Source organism: Carassius gibelio, chromosome A20 (assembly GCF_023724105.1).
Source record: "Carassius gibelio isolate Cgi1373 ecotype wild population from Czech Republic chromosome A20, carGib1.2-hapl.c, whole genome shotgun sequence".
Lineage (NCBI taxonomy): Eukaryota > Metazoa > Chordata > Actinopteri > Cypriniformes > Cyprinidae > Carassius > Carassius gibelio.
Genome location: NC_068390.1, coordinates 1 through 15755, shown reverse-complemented (window position 1 = coordinate 15755; position 15755 = coordinate 1). Strand labels below are relative to the sequence as shown.

Genomic DNA, 15755 nt, shown 5'->3' with positions numbered 1-15755 from the left:
TACACTTTCAAATATATGAAAACACACAAAAAAAGGTCCGTAATGTATCGCTTCTGAAACTTAAATCATGTTAACAAAAATATAGTTGAATCTTCTAGCTATACTATTTAAAAAAATTTGTATTTTAAAATTAACGAATTGGCCCTATTTGCAACTAATGTCCTTTGGTAATAAACGTAGTGACAGATTTGCGGTCATTTAAGATGAGCTTTTACTGAACCCAGATTAATTAAATTTTGGGTTGTTAACCGTAGCTGATATTTTCTTTTAAAAGTGAAGGTAAAGCTGCACCATGTATAAACACAAAACCGCATGAGCAAATAAACATGGGTGGTTTCCTGGTCCTTTTCCCAAACAGGTAAACTTGAATGACAACTTTAGCACATGTCTATGCAACAACTGGTAATTAGTTCTTATAAGGAACTCGAATATTTAAATACAAATGTGGCATGGAAAACGTTAGGAGAATCCCAAGTAAAGAAAGACATCAACTAAAGGTTTTGTGTTCCACAAAACCACAGTAAGAGCTATAGTCTGGTGGATGTTCACAACAGCTGCGCACCAGAAATACTACGAACCTGATATTGCAAGAAAGCTTCATTTGCCTTCTGTTGTCTGACCTCTAGAAAGCATTTACTTGGTACAGACAGTTCCACTTATTTCTAAAATGTAAATGTAATCTAGACATTGATAACATAATTATTAATTCAACTACTTAGTTTTTAAATCACCAAAGTAACTCAGAAGCTTTGTGGTGCTGTGAATTAGAGCTCAGATAAACTTACAATGAGTGGAGACCGTATGCTTAACCTCAGACATAAACTGCTTTGGGTAACAAGACAACCTGACAAAAGCGGGAACAGTTAAATGCTGACCCACCAAAAAGTAAATGAGATGCATTAGCATAATCCCTCCAGTGACCCAAAACAATGGTGGCCAAGTAAAATCTGCTTTAAAAGCTGAATACACTGATTTGCCATACATAAAATACAGAGATTTTTTTTAAGTATTTAATTAAAACAGCTTTATTTTTTAATAGGAATTTTTTTTTTAATTAAAATGTCATATGGTTAAACTATTAAAATAGTAGATCACTAAAATCATTGCTCCAGATCTCAAAATTTGGCACACATGTCCCCCTAGTGGCTAACTAAGATCAGAATCAGAAGGAAAAACCAGCTACATTCATTGCAATATTAATATAGAAAACAGTTCAAACACTTACTACCAAAAGGTTAAATATCAAAATTAGGAGTAAATGAAAAAAAATAAATAAAAAAAATGTGAAGAAATGTGAAGTGACATTCAGCCAAGTATGGTGACCCATACTCAGAATTTGTGCTCTGCATTTAACCCATCCGAAATGCACACACACAGAGCAGTGAACACACACACACACACTGTGAGCACACACCCGGAGCAGTGGGCAGCCATTTATGCTGCGGCGCCCGGGGAGCAGTTGGGGGTTCAATGCCTTGCTCAAGGGCACCTAAGTCGTGGTATTGAAGGTGGAGAGAGAGCTGTTCATGCATTCCCCCACCCACAATTCCATCCGGCCCGAGACTAGAACTCACAACCCTTCGATTGGGAGTCCAACCCTCTAACCATTAGGCCACGACTTCCCATATTTAGTGGGAAGCACTAACATATGAAATGTCTGATCATAAAAATTGTATTAAATGAGGTGAACTGTAGCCATTAAGTTTGTGGATGCAAAATCTAACAAACCGTTACATGTAACAGAAAAATGTAGTGTAGATGACAATGACCAACAATTCACTTCTGGTTCATTCTGGGGTTTTATCCGGTTTCGAAGAAAGACTCTGTAAAGTAAAAGAAATAGAGCCATAAAACATTTATAGACACAGAAATTTCATTTATGTACAACATGTAAAGTATGAAGCGAACGAACCATTACCACGGTCTCAACTGGTCTGTGCCAAAATCTCTTGACAGCTCCTGTACACTTGAACCAAACAATTCAGCCGAGGCTTTGAACTCTGGCGGAAGAATGCAAAATGTTCATTTACAGACTGACCTGCCAAAGATTCTTCATTTTGCTTTTGCACAAAAACAACAGCTGCTTCTTACCTGGAAAAGAGGGACAACACTGGCCACTGTTTCAGGATCAGCTGGGTCCTTGATCAGAATGCACAGATAGTATATAATGCTGTGCTGAGGCGGAAACAAAAGGGTGATTATTTTGGACTATTTCTAGATCAAAATGTCCATCATGCACAAGAGTCACTGGAGAAAACGGCATGTTTACCATATAAACTGCCTCGTTGATGACGATGTCTTTCAGTTTGCTCATCTCAATGAAGATCGTGCTTTCTCGCCCAGATGCATAAGATGAAGACAGCTGGACACCGAGGGAACCGATTATGAGAAGGGTCTCATGGTCCACCTTCACGAAGTGAATATGAATCATCATCCCAACCAAAGTGAGGATAATGGCACTCGACAGGACAGCCGTGTTCTAGAAATGAAAGACATTATTACTATAAGAATTTCACTGTCGTATTAGAAAGCTTAGGAATTAATATTCTTGCAATATAAAATGTTCTTACCTCAGTGAAGAAAAATACAGCATAAGCAAATAACCATATGAAGCAGGTGTAGACCATCACCTTACGCAAAGACAGCTTCGGTGAGGTGACTGTGAACTCTCTGCAGAAAGCCGAGTGAGTTTGGCAGTCTAAAGATATCAAGTTGCCGTTTATGTCTGTGAACTCTTCCTCGGCCATGTCGATCACCGTCAGAACATTATATGATTCAGGAATAAATAGCTTTGCTTTGCTAATCACTTGACAACAAACAGCGTTATCTTCTTCTTATGGGGTAAGCCGTTGGAACATGAATAGAATCGTGTTTTTCCGCCACCTAATGGACTGGAGTGTGGAAAATCTCTGTCCTTCAGATCCTGGCTTTTTATTTGTGAAAAAATAAACGTTGTCTCAATATAGTCCATACAATGATTATGCTTACTAGTTATAAAAGTGACTTTTTAAAAGCATATTCTTTGTGAATGAACACAATGTACTTTACACTTTAGAAAACGTTTTAAAAGAGTACTCTCGTTACAGAAATATTATTTAAAATATAATTTTGAACTAATTTGTATACTATTTACAATTAAATGAAAGTAACTAATTAGTGAATAAACTAATAGTTTAAACTTTAAAAGTTTTCACTTAATTTTAGATTTAATCAAGTGCTTCACATGTGCTTTAATATGTCAGTCTACATTTTAAGCGTACCTTTAAACCACAACAAAACATGAAAATAATTAAATGTACTTAAAACGTATTTGACATTGCAAAGTGCACTTTTCGGGTTTAAGTGTTAAGAAACAATTGTTATCCTGGACCACAAAACCAGTCTTAAATCGCTGGGGTAATTTGTAGCAATAGCAAACTAAAAAAAAAAAAAAAAAAAAAAAACATTGTATGGGTCAAAATGATCTATTTTTCTTTTATGCCAAAAATCATTAGTTCCATTAAGATATTTAGTAAACTTCATACTGTTAATATATCAAATCTTATTTTTGAGATAAGTAATATGCATTGCTAAGAATTAATTTGGACAACTTTGAAGGCAATTTTCTCCGTATATAGATTTTTTGCACCCTTAGATTCCAGATTTTCAAATAGTTGCATCTCAGCCAAATATTGTCTGATCCTAACAAACCATACATCAATGGAAAGCTAATTTATTCAGATTATTTATAAATCTGAGTTTTGTGGTCCAGGCTCACAATTGGTCATTAACTTTATTTCATCTGCAAGTAGCCTACTTTTTTTTTTTTTTTTTTAAACATACTTTAAAGATTTGAAGAATTATCTAGTAGTCTGTCCCCTTGTATGCACTCACCATTCGAACTCGACCACTGCTTCTGTGGAGAATGGACTCGGTTTCCCATCGGTCTTCGCGGCTGGTAACCTTTGACAGCCGCTCCAGTGAAAACAAGCCGATCAGCTGATTTGACCTGGCAACAACATTTACCCGAATCTACCGGGGAGGGGAATCGTTTTACAAACTGGTGGGGAAAAAAACAGTTCTCTTGACATCAACCGGCTTATTAATTTGTGTTAAACAAAGGGTCGTTGTCGCGCGCGATGTTTCAGGGAATTCAGCAGCTTGTTTGATGAAAACTGCGGTGTGATTCTGGCTCGAAATCAACTTGTTTTGTTCGGTCAAAGCGGTGTTGTTGGGTTAACATACTATAAGGACAGTCTGAACGATACTAAACAATTATTAATTCAGCTGCATTAGTGATATTTCTAACCCCCTAGTATTTGTAGTCTTTGAAATTTAAGGTGTTTTTACAAACACGTATGCTAAGCTCAGCTAGCTCGAGTACGTTAACAAAGCCCAGGGCGATAACAACACCCGAATGTAGCTGTTTTCTTACTAGTTTCTTGTGCCAATAAATGCATGTCGGTGGTTGTTGGTTGTAGTTTATAAGTTTAGACACTTTAGACCGCTTGATCGGTTTAAAATCAACAAGAAAGCTGACATACTGGCAGTGCTATACTGATGTCAACTGATCTATTTATAGTTCATATTGAATATTTGATTTTAAGCCAGTGTCATAATCTGACACATCACATTTTGAATTCCAATGAAATTCAAAGCAAACAAGTAAATTATTTTGTTTAGGATCTCAAAGGCATCATATCTGAGGCATTAAATATCATCTGTCTTGTTGGTCTCTGCTGTAATTTAGTTGTTTCAACTTTGAGGAATATAGTCAGTGTATTTACAGAGGGACTGTAGTACTTTAAACTCGGTTGCTTCCGTTCGGTTCGCTACCTCGCTGTTATATTTAGACGTATAATGAACAGTCAGGGCTCGTCGATGGGGAAGGGGGTGAACGGCGTCCTTGTTTGTCAGGAGAGTTACGCCTGCGGTGGCTCCGACGAGGCCGCCTTCGAGTGCGACGAATGCGGCAGCGTTCAGTGCGTCCGCTGCGAGCTGGAGCTCCACCGTCAGGAGCGCTTGAGGAACCACGACAGGACCCGGATCTCACCTGGCCACATACCTTACTGCGATTCATGTAAAGGGGACGGGGGCGTTCCGAACGGGGGTCGGCTGAGAGCAGTAGTGCGCTGTCAGGGATGTAAAATCAACCTGTGTTTGGACTGTCAAAAAAGGACTCACAGTGGGGTCAGTAAAAGAAAGCACCCCATCACTGCCTACTCTCCCCCGAAACCCGTGGAGAAGAACTGCAGCACTGGAGATGAACAGCTGGATGCGTTGAAAGCTAAACTTGATCAAGTCACCAGTTTTCTTCTAGTGGATGAAAAGGAAGATATGCAGGTAAGTTAACTCAGCTTGTGCAATTCCTGTGCTGCAGTACAGCTTTCCTCCTCTTTATAGAGTCTTAATTCTGGTTCTCAAATTTGATTGGCTGAGTGGCGTTGGACGAGTGCTGATATGGAGCTCATTGATTGGCACTAGACCCTCTTTTTTAGAAAGTAGGAAAACTAAAACAATGTGACAGAAGAAAAACGTGTGATATTGAGTGAGGTGAGACTCATTCTTAAACTATATTTATTTCCACAACCTGAACAGGTCAAGGATGAGGAGGAGTTTGTGAGGAAGTTAGGCTGTAGCCCCGAGGAGCTCTTGAAGGTGGTGTCCATTTTCGGCAACACTGGAGAAGGCAAATCCCACACCCTCAATCACACTTTCTTTTTGGGTCGTGAAGTTTTCAAGACATCTCCAACCCAGGAATCCTGCACCGTTGGGGTGTGGGGAGCACTGGACCCTCTTCATAAGGTGGTGGTTGTTGACACAGAGGGACTTCTGGGGGCAGGAACTAACATTGGACAACGAACCCGCCTCCTCCTGAAGGTGCTCGCAGTCTCCGATCTGGTCATCTATCGGACACATGCTGACCGGCTACATGATGATCTTTTCAAGTTTCTTGGAGATGCATCAGATGCGTATCTAAAGCATTTCACGAAGGAGCTGAAAGCCACAACTGCACGCTGTGGTTTGGACGTGCCCCTTTCAACTCTGGGTCCTGCTGTTATAATCTTCCATGAGACCGTCCACACCAAGTTATTAGGCTCAGGTTAGTTTTTGGTTTTGGGTGTTTTTCATGTTGCTGTCCTTCTCACCCAACAAGTTAGGAATGACTTTGAAATAGATATGGTATAAGAAATAATGAGTACATACTACCTCTCTTTCACACCCCTGTAGACAAGCCATTAGAATCAGCTGAGCGGCTTCTTCAGGAACGTTTCCGAAAGCTTGGCCTCTTTCCAGAAGCATTCAGCTCTATTCAGTACCGGGGCACTCGAACCCACAACCCCCCGACTGACTTCGGCGGTCTGCTGCGCAGCGTGGAGCAGCAGTTAGACAACAACACTACACGATCTCCACGTTCTGCTGGTGTCATCTACAAAGCCTTGCAGGTGTTTATTTATTTTTGTCATTGTTAAGCTCAATAATTCTTTTAGCCTATCGATGACATGAAGATGTGGAAGTTGAAATGTACTGTAGTTTGTGTGGCTGATCAAGCTCTTGTTCTCCAGGCTTTGAGTGAGTGCTTCAGCGGAGAGATTCCTGATGAGCATCTGGCAAGCAACTCTTTTTTTCCAGATGAATACTTTACCTGCTCCAGCATCTGCCTCAGCTGTGGGTAAGTCTTCGCATCTCAGGAATCACTGCACTTATGATTTCAAATCGGTTTAGGATTTCTAAAGCAACACTCATATAGAAGAGAGTTTGGGGTTAGTGGTCTCTTAAGTTTACCAAAGCTGCATTCAATCAAAAATACAGTGCAAATTGTAATATTGTGAAATATGATTACATTTTTTTTTAATTATTGTTCCATATTTCAAAATGTAATTTATTCCTGTGATGGCAAAGATAAATATTAAGCAGCCATTACTGTCATTCACTTTTGATCAGTTGAATGCATCCTTGGCTGCTGAATAAATGTAATTAATAATAAAAAAAATCACTGACCCCAAACTTTTAACCAATTGTTTCTGTTAAATAACATTGTCATATTACAAATGTGGTTCAAAGATTCAGATTTTTAATGCCATTTTAATGCCGATTATGAAGCACAAAAAATATATATATTTATAAGGTTGATTCAATTAGCCAAAGAGCTTTCTATGTATTTAAATTATGCAGGTCCAAATTGCTTGTAGGCCTATCCGCTTCAAAGGATTGTTTAAAAATAAAAAATAAATATAGAGATATTGCTTTAAATGGTTCTGATATATCCCAGAGTAACATTTAAGCATGTAAAATTATTTTGTATATTTTTACCCACAAAGAAAGTTATTTTCTTTTCCTTTTTTTTTTTTTTTTTTTTTTACAGTTGAGTAATTTGCATAAATGTTGAGAACTGGTCTGGGTGAAACATCTAAAAGAACTGGTTCAAAGGAGTTATTTTGAATGGTTCCACACAGGTGGCTAAACTAGTAATTAGACATATGACTATACTAGTTTTGACTCTTGTAATGCAGGTGCAAAATTCCTCGCATGTACACCCTCCTGAAGCCTGTTCTGAATTAGATGTTTAAACAAATGTGAATCTAAGGGTGTATTCACACCAGGAAATTGGTCTGGACCAAATAAAATAGATAATTCTTTTTTTTGTTTGCTGTGGTTCGCTTTCACACTGCCCTTTTTGCAAGTCAACAAGAAACTGTAAACAAAACCACACATGTGCTAATGGTCATCCATTCATTGGAAAGAAAAACTCAAGTGTACCAGAGTTTGTTTGGAGTTGGGGCGAGACCACCTCTTCAGCGGTTGTTTGGTGCGCACCAGAGTGAGATTGCTATATTCACACTTGCCCAATAGATCCACATCAAGGTGGGGGTAAACAAACTTGAGTTCGATTCAGTCGAACCAAACAATACAGGTGTGAATGCACCCTAATACTTGGTGGCATGTTTTTGTTTATTTTTTTAGCTCTGGCTGTAAAAACAGCATGAATCACCTACGAGAGGGTGTGGCACATGAGGCTAAACACCGCTGCCGCTATTCAGCGCACTATGATAATCGCATCTATACCTGCAAGGTAGGTCGTAAACAATGCAACGCGTGACCTGACCCTATAGGCTACACGTGCTTTGTGACTGTCCACGTCTGACATTATGTGTGTTAACCTGCTATTCCAGGTTTGTTATGAGAGTGGAAAAGAGGTAATTGTGGTTCCAAAGACGACGGCATCCTCTGACTCACCATGGTTTGGCTTGGCCATATACGCCTGGTCTGGGTGAGTCATGTTATTGAATTATAGCTGTATAAAGTGCATTTAGTTAAGTTCATTTAGACATACAGGACTAAGTTGTGCTTTTTCCTTTGCAGATATGTGATCGAGTGTCCAAACTGTTCGGTGATCTATAGAAGTAGGCAGTACTGGTATGGGAACCAGGACCCTGTTGATACAGTGGTTCGGACTGAAATCCAGCATGTCTGGCCAGGGGTGAGAGTAATCTTTTTATCCCATGTTTCTACTATTTATATAGCAAAAAGAACAAGCTTTGTTTACCTTCACATTTACGTCTCAGTCCGACGGATTCCTGAAGGACAACAACAACGCTGCGCAGAGGCTGCTGGATGGAGTGAACTATATGGCTCAGTCTGTTTCAGAGCTAAGCGTCAAGCCTGCTAAAGCCGTCACTGCCTGGTTAACCGACCAGATTGCCCCAGCTTACTGGAAGCCTAATTCTCTCATCATTGTGAGTTTTAATGCTAGGCAATTTGAACATGTCTTTTTAATGATGAGAAGTCTCCACTGAAACACTAAAACGTTTTCCAGAGATGTAGAAACTGTGGAGAGGAGTTCCAAGATAATGATACAAAGCACCACTGTCGGGCTTGTGGAGAAGGTTTCTGTGACGGCTGCTCCTCTAAGACACGGCCAGTCCCGGAGAGAGGTTGGGGCCTGGCACCTGTGCGAGTCTGTGATGCCTGTTTTCAAAACAGAGGAATTCCAGAAGGTATCGCAGAAGAATTTAACAACATTTTATTTTAATAAATTTAAATTACTCATGTGATGGCAAAACGGAATTTTCAGCAGCTATAACAGTACCAAACTTTTGCATAGTAGTGTATATATTGTACTGTATATACATATTGTAATTTCAAAACTAATCAAGAAAGAGGCTCAAAGTAATTGTTTTATTATAATCTGCTGTGCATTGAGGCAAATCATTTATATCTTAAATAATGCCTTGCTAAATAATGTAAAAAATCACAAAAATGCATGGTTTACACATGTTTGAATCATTTTGAAAGTACTACACACTTGGTGTCGGAACCTGATGCAACATGTTGTGACATAAACATGCAGTATTTGAATCCATAATATGAATAATATCAAAACTGGTCTCACACAGAACTACTGGATGCAGCACTGGAAGAGGAGCAAGGTGGGACTCTGATTGCCAGGAAGGTGGGAGAAGCTGTTCAGAACACTTTAGGAGCGGTAGTCACTGCTATAGACATCCCTCTTGGTGAGTTCTTCACTCGTCTTAGAGCCTATAAAAATGTTAACATGACAGTATGTTAATGCTAATGTGAACACACACTGGAAATACTGTTGAGTGTCAATATGTTATAATGTTTACTAATAATAAACCTTAGGCTTGTTTAAAACCTGTTACCTGTCATCGCGTCCCGTACACGGGACGCCTACGTTTACTTCACTATATTACAGTTCAATCCTAATCTAATCATGACAAACTATATATATCGTTGGAAAGGTCTAAGACTCCTAAATAGATCTTTTACCAATCTCATTTTGTTAAATATTATGTAGGAAAAGTAATAGATTAATTTATGGCAAGAGTGCACCTCAAAAACCTACATAACAGGAGTTCTGACCTTTGAAAAAAAAAAAAAAAAAAAAGCCTTTTTTTTCTATCACTAATCTACACTTTAGAAATCATCAGAAATTATATATCACTTGAAAACTTGAAATCTCACAATTCATCCTTTGAAACCCATTTTAAAATCAAACATTGCATTACCATGAAAATGGTACATCATAGTCGTGTTACAAAATGTTTTCAGTCATGAATTATAAAAATGTAGGTTTGGATCATGCACTTTCAAGTCTATGTTCAAAAATGTGAGTGACAGTTAACAGGTTAAGTAATTTTCTTTGATCTTTAGGATTAAGCATTTCAATTCCAGAACAGTTACATACTTGTGCAGGAATATCTCAGCATGTATAAATGATTAAATGCATTTACTAGGTCTGGTAAAAGATGCCGCCCGTCCAGCATATTGGGTCCCTGACCAAGACATCCATTGCTGCCACCAGTGCCAGCGTGAGTTTAATGCCCGTCTCTCAATCCATCACTGCCGTGCATGTGGACAAGGAGTATGTAACGATTGCTCCTCTGATCGCCGGGCCGTGCCCTCCAGGGGTTGGGACCATCCAGTGCGGGTGTGCATCACCTGCAGCCAGAAATCTGGAGAGCTCTAGCAGAACCGAACATCGCTCACCATTATAAGACACCATCGTATTTGACCTCAGTGCTTCAAAACAAGTTGGGAAGGAAGAAGCACTGAATCCAATGAATGATTGTTTGAGAGGATTGTTTGTTCCAACACTTCATTCACATCATGCTCCTACATAAGCTGTTCACACTTTAACAAGTAATGGCCTACGTAATTTCTTCTTTTAAAGGTTAAATCCAGCAGGAAAATACATGCATGTCAAACCCTGGACAAATCCTTTGTCTACCATGCAGTATGTTACCTGTGGGCAGGCCCAGACGGAAAATTGGAATGAACGTTTTGGGGAAAATCTACAGAATGGGTTTAAACAAGATAGAAAAAAAAAAGTTAAACATGATCAAAGGTGCAAAATATGAATGATGTCCGTTCCATTTCTGTGACTGCAGATCCAAATGGGCCTTCCTGTGGGTAAAGGCAGCTAACATATGGCCTCTACGTGATACATAGACCGGTGCACACATATGATTGTCTACCATCTTGTTGTGTTATTCTATTTTCAATTTTAAGAAAATTTGCTTTTACTTGTTTAAATCACAAGATTGTCAATTGACAATTGATTGATTGTTTAGCATTCCTTTACCCTTCAAGAAACCCCAGAGTAGATTTTAGATTGTTTCTATCATGAAACAGATCTGGCATGATCACGCTAAACTATCAGACGGCGATCATTTCATTTAAATGTGTATTCGAGCAGGATGTTTTTTTTTTTTAAAGTTTTTAAAAACTGACCTTTTTAATGAATGAGTACCACTTTTTCCGAATCAAATTGAATAGGGACTCTTAACAAAAAGCCATGATGAAACCGTATAAATTACGTGTCAAAAGAGATGCCAATCTGCATAAATCTCATGTTGTCAGACGATAGTTGCTCTTATTTAGCCCCTGGTGTGTGTTACGATCACTGTCAGTTAAATTGTTTTCTTGGCCAAATGAACACTCATTATGTAGAATCAGGTTATGGTAGACTCAGTGAGCCATCATGTGTGGATGACCGAACATGACTGACACAGACATAAGAAACATGAATATTATTTTATGTTCTTTGCACCTTGTATGCTAATTAAATTAGACTTGAGTACCTCCAAGAGTGTGGCTTAAATATAAAAATGTGTAAATGCATATTTGTACTTAAAGGGACAGTGCACCTTCCTAATAAATTATAATAGCCCCCCCCCCCCCCCCCCCAAAAAAAACCAACAATGTGGTCATTATCTACTCACCATCATTTTGTTTCACACCTGTATGTTTATAAAAGAAGATATTTAGATTAGATTAGATTTTTCCCTATAAAATGACAGTCAATGGGGTCCAACGTTGTGATTTTACAAACCAAAACTGTTAAAATATTAAATTCATGTTGGGATCTGAACTAAAGTTACAGACAAACAAAGATTGGATTTATTTTGAACATTGGAGAATGGTTTTACCCCCTTTTATTTTTTTTAAAAACGTCCAACATATTTGGTTTAAAATGTTTCCCCCAAAAGAAATGAAAAATTTCAAACATGAAATTGCATTTAAGAAGGTATGTTTAAAGTGACTATCTTTTACAACGATCCATCTACTGATGATGTAACAGACAATAAGTATTCTGAATCCATCATAGTCTAATCCAGAATATTTATTTAAAAAAAAAAACTAAAGTCAAATGGTAAAATGGCAACATTGTGGTCAATAGGACAACAGATGTATTTTCCACACAGCAGCTTGATTTTCGTTTTTAGATGGTAACTGTTAGAACTGACCCTCCAGTGTTAGTCCATCCTGATAGTCTTTGTCATAAGAGTAATAGTACAGATCATGACGAACAGCCATAAGGAGTCCAGGAAGTCCTCTTCTACCACCCAGCTGGGAGGAAAACACCACATTTGGGATCGAGTCTTTCCCAGCAGGGTGAGGTGAGGGGATGGTCCTGAGGAGACGGCTGTCGTGGAGGCTCCAGAGCCGGGTGTAGCAGTCCTGACCCACTGCAAACAGCACACAATGAGATGTGGTACAAGCATTGCACTGCTCTGAACTGAACTGAGTTTATATGAAAAAGATGTACCAGCAAGCAGCAATCCTTCTGGCTCATTGACATGAATGGGTAGGTAGGCATATTCATTATGGTGTCCTTCATACTGTTTAACAGAGCGCTTAACACGGATGTCCCACAGCTTTATCTGCTCAGTGACAGTATGAAGGGAGAATAAAAGTTGGATCATTCAAAGCTCCAAATTGTTATTAATAGCATGATGGTCATTTTAGTTGCTTATCACAGACAGACCTTGCCCAGCATGTCAGCAGCGAGTAGGTAGTTCTCGTCCTGTAGCAGTTGGATCGAGGTGATGGCCGACTCCTGGAAGAAGCGGTTGGTCTTCCAACCGTGAGTGCGACCCCGGTCACGCTGACGCAGGTCAATGCTGAAGATCTCTCCTGAGCGACAGCCGTTGAACAGCACGGGAGCCTAACATACGAGGAACAATGCATAAAGAAAAAAAAACATGAGCTAATATTTACAAAAGCTTTCCCCTGCAGAATGTAATTATTAAAAGTGAAAAAAAAAAGAAGAAGAGGAATAATTCTGTAAACTAGATAACTGTTGGCTATTGTTTTTTTGATCAACCAAAAACTGCTGTTTACTATAACTTAGTAAAATCCTGGAGAGTTTAAACATGGTATAGAACAGATATTTATTAATACAGGATTTAGTTTGAACTTTATATTTAGGACTTTTATGCACTTCAAAAGGTGCACTTTTCTTTTGTGAGATGTTGACTTGGACTTATCAAATTTAGTGGTATAGATGCAGCACTACACAAATCAAATCTTTCTGTAAAACATTTTAATGAGGTGAAAATGACCATGAGCACATTCAAATTATAGTAAAACTGAGGGAGATTGGAGTAGGAGATGACAGACATGATGCAGGTTAGATTCAAACCACAAGCATATGCACTACAACTGCGCCATGGCCCCAAAAAAGCATTGTTCTATTCTCACCCTCACGGCAAACTGTTGAGCTAGAACGTCACTGCCTGCGAGGTATGTCGCTCTCCGTCCGGTCACAGCATCCGTCACAATCACTTGTCGAGAAAGGCCTAGGTATAAAAAAATAAATAAATAAAAATAAAAAGTAATTTTCATTCCAACAGCAAATTGTAGAAACACATACAAACAAAGAGTCATAACCTCACCAGTGCTGAAGGTTTTATCAGCCTGTGGGTTGAGGCACCATGCACATGACCAAGCTGTGGAGATCTTAAAACTGCACAGCATCCCTGGTTGATCTGATGGAACAAAAAGTCCTTTCAGTTTAATAAAGGGAAAACAAATTAAAAAATGTGGGAGACCCTAAAGAAAACGATTTGTACCTGGATTGAAGTTGCTGAAGAGAGAAGCAGGTAATAAACTGACACAGCCTGGGGTCTGAGAAATGCCCACCAAACACAATCTAAAAAGACTTGTCAAGAAACACTTGCTCATCGCTTAGAGATGTTTGTGACTTTTTAGTGATTGACTAATAGTCATTAATAGAGTAAATATACAGGTATGCTCCTATTGTAATGATTATGCACTTTATTCAAACTAAGAGTTATTATTTGGCTTAGATTCATAGAAGTATTTCACAATTAACAAAGGGAAATCTGAATGAAGAAAGACTAAATGTATTCAAATAACGATGATATTAACCCCCTCCACATCGGTTATGTGGTGATGTTAACAATTTATGTTGTGTTAACAGGTTATGATTAGCGTTCATTTAGTAAAAACCACAATACAGACCTACAGGTTCAAAATAAGCATAAAATAATTGTAAGATGTAGTTTTTAGAACCTGAATTGTTTGAAGGATACAGAACATGCGAGTCTGTGTGTGTCACAGAGGCCCAGCATACAGAGTTCACCTGAAACAAAATGAAAAGGACACAGTACTACGAAACACCTTATTTTTGCTGGAAGGAATTCATTGTAAATTTCTCTGATTACCTTGCGGTTAGTAAAATAAAGGTTATCGCACATCTCCACCGACAGAGAGCCTTTTCTGCAGCCATGGAAATTCATTATGCCATACTTGCAGCCTCCGTGCGACACATCATTTACTGTGAAGACTCGCTCACAAGCTGAATCTGCCTAATCAGATGCATCCAGAAAAAAGAAAAACACAGTCAAGACTGAAACCACAATCACTGCCAAAACGTAATCACTCCTTCTGCTAGTTTTTCAAAGAACAGACAACTGGAGGCCAAAACTTCCAGTAACACCTGCCAGGAGCAATCCATTTCCATGAAAAAACTACATTTCTTTTTTGACTGTTCTCAAGTTGTCTGTCCTCAGAATAACATGTATAACATGTAATAACTGTTTTTCCACTGAGAACACATTTAAATGGAGTTGCCACAGAAATCAAGTTTTACGTTTTTCCCTTAAATGAGAGTCTTACAACAATGAGATGGAAGTTATCGGTGTTTGGGCTGGTGGAGTTGGATCTCTGCACTTCCAGCTGGTGACGGTGCATCCCACTCACTTTCACTTCATGGATCAGCCTGTAAAATGAGAACACCCTTGGAATCGAATTCATTTTGAGATGCAATTTTTTTTCCTGGTTGTGTTCGCATGCTATTTTATGTCATACCTAGAATAGGAGCTAGGAGGCAGCAGACCCAGATGTCTCTTCTGTAACAGCAATGCAGAATTCAGCCCAGTCCTGGGAGCTTTCTAAACATGAAACGAAATGAGAAACAATGAGAAAGAAAAACACCTGCACACCTCAACATAATGATTTATTACCGACAAAATCCATCCAAGTACTGCAGCTATGCTTGTCCCAAAAACATCCATAGATTTCTCTCAAATAACTTTATAGTTGAAATTTTGTGCAAAAATTTGATACAAGCAGTGTGGACTATCCGTACTACATTTATGTATAGCTAGGGGACATATTGAATATTTCCCCAACTCACCTTCCTAGGACCATCATCCTCTGCCAGCAGCGCAGATCTCTTTCTCTCCTCTTCCTTTTTCTGGAGCCCTTCTTTTGTCAGAGGGTTACAGTTGTTGTGTCCAGGCAACAAACGAAAGTAGCGGTTCTTCTCTGGGTCAAAGTAGAAACCTGGCAACTCTGTTAATAATAACGGTTAATGGTTAAATGGATTAATTTGGACTGATATAGCAGAAAGATGAGCCGAGAAAAAAAAAACCAGTAAAGTTTACCTGGTGCAGACGAGGATGCTGTGGACGGACCTGCATCACCTGCTGTGCTTTCAGAAC

General features: G+C 38.9%; 3 protein-coding genes across 5 annotated transcripts; 1 reads left to right on the top strand and 2 right to left on the bottom strand.

The window, feature by feature from the left end:
* Nucleotides 1–996: 996 nt before the first annotated feature.
* LOC127938593 (phosphatidylinositol N-acetylglucosaminyltransferase subunit H-like) lies at nt 997–4011 on the bottom strand. 3 transcript variants are annotated; one of them, XM_052535304.1, is made up of 6 exons: nt 3874–4011; nt 2571–2927; nt 2270–2479; nt 2092–2175; nt 1913–2000; nt 997–1823 (listed from the first exon to the last, which is right to left on the bottom strand). In XM_052535304.1, the coding sequence occupies exons 2-5, from the start codon at nt 2745–2747 to the stop codon at nt 1926–1928; spliced, it is 546 nt and encodes a 181-aa protein (XP_052391264.1). In that variant the 5' UTR covers nt 2748–2927; nt 3874–4011; the 3' UTR covers nt 997–1823; nt 1913–1925. The 3 variants fall into 3 exon arrangements, with proteins under 3 accessions (XP_052391264.1, XP_052391266.1, XP_052391265.1); XM_052535306.1 differs by having other exon boundaries at nt 1919–2000; XM_052535305.1 differs by having other exon boundaries at nt 2571–2923; nt 3874–4009.
* Nucleotides 4012–4839: 828 nt separating this feature from the next.
* LOC127938592 (zinc finger FYVE domain-containing protein 1-like) lies at nt 4840–11591 on the top strand. The gene is made up of 11 exons (XM_052535303.1): nt 4840–5322; nt 5578–6082; nt 6211–6425; nt 6546–6652; nt 7945–8053; nt 8154–8251; nt 8344–8461; nt 8547–8717; nt 8798–8978; nt 9378–9494; nt 10239–11591. Exons 1-11 carry the CDS (start codon nt 4840–4842, stop codon nt 10469–10471), a joined length of 2337 nt encoding a protein of 778 aa, XP_052391263.1. The 3' UTR covers nt 10472–11591.
* Nucleotides 11592–12109: 518 nt separating this feature from the next.
* LOC127938780 (DDB1- and CUL4-associated factor 4-like) lies at nt 12110–15750 on the bottom strand (the record flags this gene model as incomplete). The annotated part of the gene is made up of 12 exons (XM_052535642.1): nt 12110–12473; nt 12554–12668; nt 12773–12952; nt 13489–13586; nt 13683–13775; nt 13860–13939; nt 14343–14392; nt 14475–14618; nt 14929–15031; nt 15121–15203; nt 15449–15606; nt 15699–15750. Coding segments are annotated over 12 exons (1389 nt in total), but the record flags the coding sequence as incomplete, so codon positions are not given.
* Between the last annotated feature and the right edge of the window lie 5 nt (nt 15751–15755).

Bases quoted from the DNA above. Each gene is read 5' to 3' on its own strand.
- LOC127938593 (XM_052535304.1), bottom strand. From the start codon at position 2,747: ATGGCCGAGGAAGAGTTCACAGACATAAACGGCAACTTGATATCTTTA. The intron at 2,176-2,269 runs GTAAACATGCCG...TTTCCGCCTCAG, and splicing joins TCAACGAGGCAGTTTATATG to CACAGCATTATATACTATCT. The intron at 2,001-2,091 runs GTAAGAAGCAGC...TTCTTCCGCCAG, and splicing joins GTGTTGTCCCTCTTTTCCAG to AGTTCAAAGCCTCGGCTGAA.
- LOC127938592 (XM_052535303.1), top strand. From the start codon at position 4,840: ATGAACAGTCAGGGCTCGTCGATGGGGAAGGGGGTGAACGGCGTCCTT. The intron at 6,083-6,210 runs GTTAGTTTTTGG...ACACCCCTGTAG, and splicing joins CACCAAGTTATTAGGCTCAG to ACAAGCCATTAGAATCAGCT. The intron at 8,718-8,797 runs GTGAGTTTTAAT...AACGTTTTCCAG, and splicing joins AGCCTAATTCTCTCATCATT to AGATGTAGAAACTGTGGAGA.